This window comes from Otolemur garnettii, unplaced genomic scaffold (genome assembly GCF_000181295.1).
Source record: "Otolemur garnettii isolate 467f Iridium unplaced genomic scaffold, OtoGar3 scaffold00181, whole genome shotgun sequence".
NCBI lineage: Eukaryota > Metazoa > Chordata > Mammalia > Primates > Galagidae > Otolemur > Otolemur garnettii.
In genome coordinates, this window is record NW_003852576.1 from 884,293 (window position 1) to 892,069 (window position 7,777).

Genomic DNA, 7,777 nt, shown 5'->3' on the forward strand with positions numbered 1-7,777 from the left:
AAAAAAAAAAAGAAGAAGAAACATTAAGGCTTGGCACCTGTAGCTCAGTGGTTTGGGTACAGACCACATATCCCCAGGCTGATGGGTTTGAACCGGGCCTGGGCCAGCCAAGCATCAGTGACATAACAAAAGAAATACCTGAGCATTGTGGCAGGCACCTGTAGTCCCAGCTACTTGAGAGGCTGAGGTAAGAGAATTGCTTAAGCCCAAGAGTTTGAGGTTGGTATGAACTGTGATGCCACAGCACTCTACGGAGAGCAATGTAGTTGAGACTGTCTCAAATAAAGAAACATTAAGATAAAGAGTTATTGTTAATTTATACTTTGCTTCAATAAGTAATTATGGTCCAAGAGTATTTTGAGAATAAATTTACCTCTTTCCAATGCATATGGGAAGTCTTAACTTTTAAAAATACTCCAAGTGAGTTCATAATCTTCTCACAACATATTATAAGTTAGGACTTTGGGCATTTGGAGTTTTCTTTAATCACTGTACAGTATTACAGCTCTAAGAAAACAAGAAAATCTAGCTGTCTTCTAACCTGAGCTATAGTTAATGCAAAAGATGGTCACATCTATTAGCTAATTTCCACATAATTTCACAAACTTTGTAATAATGTGATTAGTTGTACGTTTGATGCTATATAGTTTAAAACACCTGTGATACCTTGCTTCACTTAGTTTTTTGCTAATTATATTTGTTGAATTTGGAGAATAAATTGGATTAATGTTAATTGGCTTTGGGTTTTGTTTTGTTTTTATTTTTGTTTTTTGTCAACAATTTGTGAATCAAAGCTTCAGTTTAAATAGTCTCTTAATAATGACATAGCTTATCTCAAATGGAAAGGAAATCACATATTAAATGTGAATTTGTTTTATTTGGGAAAAGCAGGGTTTTAACGCAATTAAGAGGTGAGATACCGTATCAAATATAGTAACTGAATTGTCATGTCAATCCATTTTTCCCCCTCATATAGTACAAACAAAATCCCGAAATGTTCAAACAGACAGCTCGACTTTGGGCACATGTGTATGCTGGAGCACCAGTTTCTAGTCCAGAATACACCAAAAAAATAGAAAACCTATGTGCTATGGGCTTTGATAGGGTAAGTACATAAGGGTATGTTGATTTTGATATGTTGATGGATTTATTGCTGCAAATCCTTGGCTGACAAAAATGGTTTAGAAAATAAAAGAAAGGCTTGGCGCCCGTAGCACAGTGGTAACGGCACTGGCCATATGCACTGAGGCTGGAGGGTTTGCAACTCCCCAGCTAAACAACAGTGACAACTGCAACAAAAAAATAGCCAGGTGTTGTGGTGGGTGCCTATAGTCCCAGCTACTTGGGTGGCTGAGGCAAGAGAATCACTTAGACCCAAGAGTTTGAGGTTGCTGTGAGCTGTGATGCCATGGCACTCTACTGAGGGCAACATAGTGACACTCTGTCTCAAAAAAGAAAAGAAAAGAAAATCTGGGGTGACGCCTGTGGTTCAGTGGTTAGGGCACTGGCCCCATATACCGAGGGTGGCGGGTTTGAACCTAGCCCCAGCCAGCTAAAACAGCAGTGGCAACTGCAACCAAAAATAGCCAGGCATTGTAGTGGGCACCCATAGTCCCAGCTACTCGGGAGGCTGAGCAGGCAAGAGAATCACTTAAGCCCAAGACTTGGAGGTTGCTGTGAGCTGTGATGCTACAGCACTCTACCGAGAGTGACAAAATGAGACTCTCCTGTCTCAAAAAAAGGAAAGAAAGAAAAGAAAATCTAGTTCTGGTAAATAAATTTTGTTATTAAAGTGAGTGATTTGGGCAGCGTCTGTGGCTCAGTCATTGGAGCGCTGTCCCCATATACTAAGGGTGGCGAGTTCAAACCCGGCCCCAAACTATAACAAAAAAATAGCCGGGCATTGTGACGGGTGCCTGTAGTCCCAGCTACTCGGGAGGCTGAGGCAAGAGAATCACCTAAGCCCAGGAGTTGGAGGTTGCTGTGAGCTGTGTAGATGCCATGGCACTCTACCGAGGGCAATAAAGTAAGACTCTGTACAAAAAATAAAGTGAGTGATTAAAGTCAGTCATTCTTTTTTTCCTTTTGCTGATTCCAGTTGTTGATTTTTGGAAGCCACATGCACTGCAAATAAAAGACAACCTAAAGAATAGAAACAAAGTGTGACTTCTTTTTTTTTTTTTTTTTTTTTGACATCAAGGTCAATTATTTCATTTCTTAGATATACAACAACGTGTGACTTCTTGATATAAAGAACAGTGAGTGATTCAATATTTCTTAAATGTGTCCTTGAGATTTGATTTTTTTTGTCCCCTTTTCTTCTCTACAGAATGCAGTAATAGTGGCCTTGTCTTCAAAATCATGGGATGTAGAGACTGCAACAGAATTGCTTCTGAGTAACTGAGGCATAAAAAGAGAGCTGCTGATATAGTCAAGCTTGCCTCTTCTTGAGGAGCACCAACATCTGTTATTTTTAGGATTCTGCATAAATTTCTTTTAAACTGGCGTTCTTGCCTAACAATGTTATCTAGCCACCATTGGAGACTGAAAAGAAAAATCCCTGCTCTGTAAATAAAGCTAATTAAACGTCTGTGTAAATTTAAAAAGGGGAAATACTTTAATTTTTTTTTCTTACTTGATAGTGTAAAAATTCTTTGAGCTAAGCTAAAACCATGGAAAAACATGCTACTTTAATGTTTAACAGTGTACCAAGACTAGCAAGAGTTTGCTTCAGGATTTTGTTGAATAATTAAGATAATATTTTGAGTGTGTCAGGGCCATTCAAATTGTTGGTGTTGCATCACAGCTACCTTAACTGTTTTTAACATGGATCCTTTGTGCCTGTGAATTTACTTGCATGCTTGTACTTGACTTCTTAGGATGGGTAGCTGAAAAGACCACCATTTTAAGCATTTGAGAATTCTTGAATATGAAATTTATCCAGAATTGAAGATGGTGACCTATTCAGAGCCTTTTTGTCCTTGTCAACAGACTGGGACACCTTATCTGTTTTTCCCCTCTTACCACACACAGCTGATATTCTAATGGGAAATTTCTTTGTATTTGGTGGGGAAATGTGCAGAGGGACAGTATCCCTTGCTCCATTTTTAGGTCATAGGTTTGAAATGTTTTGTCACAGTGTTTCAAACACCCTTAGAAGTTTTCCTGTGTAATAATAATCATGTAAAAATGGAGCTGCCAATTTTATTTCTCTTGCAAGAACAGTAAATAGTTGATTTTTGCTATAACCAAACTTAATGAAAGAACCCAACTTAGTTTTTCAGTGAATTTGACATTTTTAAACTGATGAAATTTTTCTTTGAGAATTGGCAAGGATACAATCAACTGTTTCCAGTCGTGGTTAGCCTAATTTGGGGCTTTATAGAGATTGCTTTGTTGGATACTTTAAGAGTCACTCTTGCTTGCACTTCCCCCTGTTGACACATGAAAGCTGTGTTGGTGTTTTACTGTACATACTTCAAATGCACATAGGAATAGAAGTGTGTTATAAATTTAGCTTTCTTTATGATGTTTCTGATAATATGAGAATTGAAAACTTTACCTTCTCTTGTACATAGTCAGACTTTCTATTTGTATTAAAGTTACATTTCATTCTAAGTTCTTAAGTTTGAAAATTATTAGTTTGCAAGCTCAAACACTAATGTGACCATTTTATGAAGGTTGAAGTGGATTTATGCAGGCAGTTCTATACTATACATAGAAATACAGTTCTTTTTACATTTTCAGGACCAATGCAAAATAAAAATGTAATGGAATCAGACTGAATTAAAGTAAGGCTGTATATTGAAAGTCATTATAAAAGTTTTGCTTTCTTCAAGTGTTATTTATCTTAAATTATAATCATTAAGTATTTGGAAAATAATTTTTGGACATAAAATCAGCATAACTTCTTTTGACTTCTCAATAATCTTGATACTAGAAGCAATAAAAGAACCATTATTAAATATGTTGTAATATTAAAGATGTGAAGGTTCTTCCAAAAATTTCTAAGGCTTTTTTAATTAATAGGTAACTCTTGTAGTTGATATTATTGCGTACTAAACACAAGTTGCTATGTTTTTCCCCCTCAATGTTGACTTAAGCATAAGTCTTTTTACAATCACCTCCTTTTATTTCCTAAAGATGCCAAAGGAAACAAGATTTTTCTTTATTTATTTTAAGTATTTGAAACCTTGAACTTTTCTTTATATTTTGAAGTAAGATGGGATTGTGTGACAGTTTTTATCCATTTAGAATTCATTTTTCTTAGTGGAAGGTGGCTTGGAAATATTAGTATAATATTTGGATTTTTAAAAATATCAAACACATCTTCCCAGTTTATTTTTTGTCTATATTATCAGAATATATTTAATTATCCCGTGGTTAGACAAAGGAGAGCGAGAGCTCAGAGGTTACTAAAGGTTAAGCATTACATACTTTGCTCTTGGAGGCAGCTATATCTTGCTTTGATTTTTATGTACATTATTATAATAGGGTATCTACCTATCTAACTACAGTTCAGGATCCCCAATACCCAGGATATTGGAAAGTATGTTTGTATTTGGTTTGAGAGGTTCTTCATAATGGATTCTTCATTATAAAAATATGTTTACCTCATTTACATAATGTGATAACCTTCGTATCCTTTCTGGTATATTTCCAACTGTCCTGTTTTGTTTTTGTTTGTTTGTTTTTGCTTTTCACTTTTCTGCAGGTTTAGTTCCCCAAACATAGGAATTCAAAGACTTATGAATTTTTTCCTTCAGTCTTAAATGTGTTTGGAAAACATTTAAGCCTAGGAAAAAAGTCCCCTGGTGGAGATTGTTTTTGTAGTTCTCAATGTTTTAGGGTTTGTCAGTTTTTAAAGCCCCAAAAATTATGTTTGAAAAAACATAGTGAAATCCCATTTTATTATAATCGGGCCTATTTTCTAAGTATGTGCCTAACTTATAAAAGAAGAAATAATTAGCTGTATAGTATTTCAGTACAGATTACTGAATAAATGAGCAAATGAATAGCAGTTAGTGATCCAAATAATTATACAGTCGTATATAAATATTTAAGGAATTTGGTACTAATTTAGATGCTCTGAGTTGGATCCCCAAAACATTTAGAATTGCAACTATGGTTTCTTAAATACATACCATGTTCAAAGATATATGAATGTTTGGAGTCTGAGTATTTTGCTTTTGAGGAGAGTAATCTATGAAATGAAAAAATGATTTTTTTTCTTTTCTGGAAGTATTTCACATTTGTGATTGTTGGTGGCATTTAAAGCTATGCAAAATAATTATTTTAACTATAGGAAAGAATTGGCAGTTAAAATGGATTTTGGTGATTTATGCACTATAGTATGCAGCTTACTGTGTTACTGTTCAGGCCATTTAATGAGTTCAACAATGTGAAAAGCAGTTCTTGGCTATAAGTATATGCCTGGTTGGAGTTTTTAAAACTCTGCAGTAAGAGTATGATGTTTTCACAATCCTGTGTAGCAAAGTAGAAACTTAAGAATTTTTGTTGTTGTTTCAGAGATTTAAGATAGATTGGGGATGGAAAGAGCTGGAGCCAGGTATACCTTCTTATACATAAATGGAAACAATGTTTAGATGTCAAGATGGAAGCCATCTGTTTACAATTAACTTTATTTCTTGCTCTTTTACAAAATGATGTTGTATTAATCACTTTTTCTAGTTCAAGGAATTTCAATTGCAGGTACAAACCATTGATTTAAAAAAATGCATTCTATTCTTTTAGTACCATTTAAAAATAAATACTTGCCATCAACAAGTCACTATCACTGGGAAGAAGGCAACTTGAAGTCTTTACTGGACAAATAGCCTTTATTCCCAAGAGTGACTTTTCTTCATTGTCTATATATTATATCACATGTTCTATTTGCACTGTTTGCAATATAGAGCAAAAATCTTGTGGCATAGGAGTAAGGGAGTGTTAGTAGCTCTCTTATTCTGTCTGTTCTGTTACTGCTTTATTGGACTGATCTACACTCATAAATCTGGGATCATCACCTAACCGTAAGTTATGAATGTGTCACCTTTTGCTTGGTTATTTCAACCATGCTGCTATATATAATCATGTGTGGCACAGATTGTGTAGTTTGGTTCTAAGGGTGAGTGGATAGAAATCATTGCACTGTGCTGTTAACTGTCTGCTTGCTGTTACCTACTTTTTACAGGCATCATAATAAAAGCTGGACTATTTCATTGGGGGGAAAAAGAGACTTATTTAATGTAATTTAAAGACTTTTCCAATAGAAAATGAAATATTATTGAAAATTATATCTATTTTTTAGCTTTCAGCAACTGATGGTGCTTTCTTGTGGTGTCTGCTGGAAGTCTACTGCCATTATAGGGAACCTTGCTTGTTAGCTTCTCTAGATCTCTATTCTAAACAATCTGTTAGTGATGATAAATTCTGTAGGAGGGTCTATTCTGAGCCGTTAACTTCCTGTAAGGGGAAAATGGGTGGGTTGCCAGAAATACCATTGAAGCAGGGTGGGCTGTGGGGGGAGGGTTGGGTATTTGTCTTGAGAATTAAAAACTACGGAACACTTTTGTATACAACTGATTTTTTAAAAAATAAACACATTTTTAAAGATGTTGAATTTTCCCCCCTTATTGGGAATTCTTAAAAATAAATTCATGCATGTTTTCCCCTGAAAATGGTTTATATTTTATTTCTGGGTATTCATTAAAAGGAAAAAGAACTAGGTAGATATTTCTCCTTGACAGATTTCGTAGTGATGGGCATGTGATGACAAATGCAGTAAATTATATCAGGTCTTTGAATTTAAAAACAGATTGAAATTGTATAGTTCTATTTTATTATTTTTTAATTGTTATAATTTTTCTTTCTTCTTCTTCTTCTTCTTTTTTTTTTTTTTTTTTGGTAGAGACAGGGTCTCACTCTTGCTCAGACTGGTCTCAAACTCCCAAGCTCAAGCAGTCAGCCCACCTGTCTTCTAGAATGCTAGGATTACAGGCGTGAGCCATACCATACCCAGCATGTTTAGCTCTAATTAAATTTATTTATTTGAAAATAGGACAGTATTAGATTCTAATCCAAAATCTAGAGTAACTTAGTACTTAAAGTAATACAAAATTATTCTATTTTATATGTGCACACAGATTTCTGGAAAGGTTATGTGGTACTACACATAGGACTCTGAATTCAGTTTTGTAAAGTCCTGAGTTTTAATTCTGGCTTCAATTCAGGATCTCTGAGCCTCAATTTCTCCATCTAGGCAAAATATTTGCCCAGTACTTTGCAGCATATTGATGAAGATCAGATCAAATGACATAGCCATAACAAGTACTTAATATATTTTTACAGATATTAATATTTTAACACTAAATCCCGGATAAACTGTAAGAAGATTGTTTTGTTCCCAACCTGAAACCACCAACCAGATATCTTGTTTGAAAATAGTTCTGGGGTGGCACCTGTGGCTCAAAGGAGTGGGGCACCGGCCCCATATGCTGGAGATGGTGGGTTCAAGCCCAGCCCCGGCCAAAAATTGAAGAAGAAAAAAAAAAAAAGAAAATAGTTCTGGTTTGTCAAAGTACCCATCCTTTGTTAAGTCACATCCCAAAGTTGGATGAGATAGTCAGGGACTGACTCCATTGATGTTTTATTGCTCTGCATAAACAAATTGGGGAAAAAAGCATCTGTGATGGCAGTCTCCCCCACTTCTGGGATGTGACTGTTAAGACTGTTTCAAAGGTCAGCTCAGCGCCTGTGGCTCAAGCGGCTAAGGCGC

At 35.3% G+C, this 7,777-nt stretch overlaps 1 protein-coding gene across 2 annotated transcripts in view; it reads left to right on the forward strand.

Moving 5' to 3' along the window:
* Positions 1-6,680, forward strand: part of UBE2K (ubiquitin conjugating enzyme E2 K) — an 80,759-nt gene extending 74,079 nt beyond the window's left edge. The window contains exons 6-7 of one of the 2 annotated variants that reach the window (XM_003800687.3): positions 977-1,105; positions 2,330-6,675. In XM_003800687.3, coding sequence (XP_003800735.1) covers positions 977-1,105; positions 2,330-2,404 — 204 coding nt within the window. In that variant the 3' untranslated portion in view covers positions 2,405-6,675. Of the gene's footprint in view, positions 1-976; positions 1,106-2,329 lie in introns of both variants that reach the window. The other variant, XM_023519612.1, reaches the window with a different exon arrangement.
* The last annotated feature ends 1,097 nt before the right edge of the window (positions 6,681-7,777 follow it).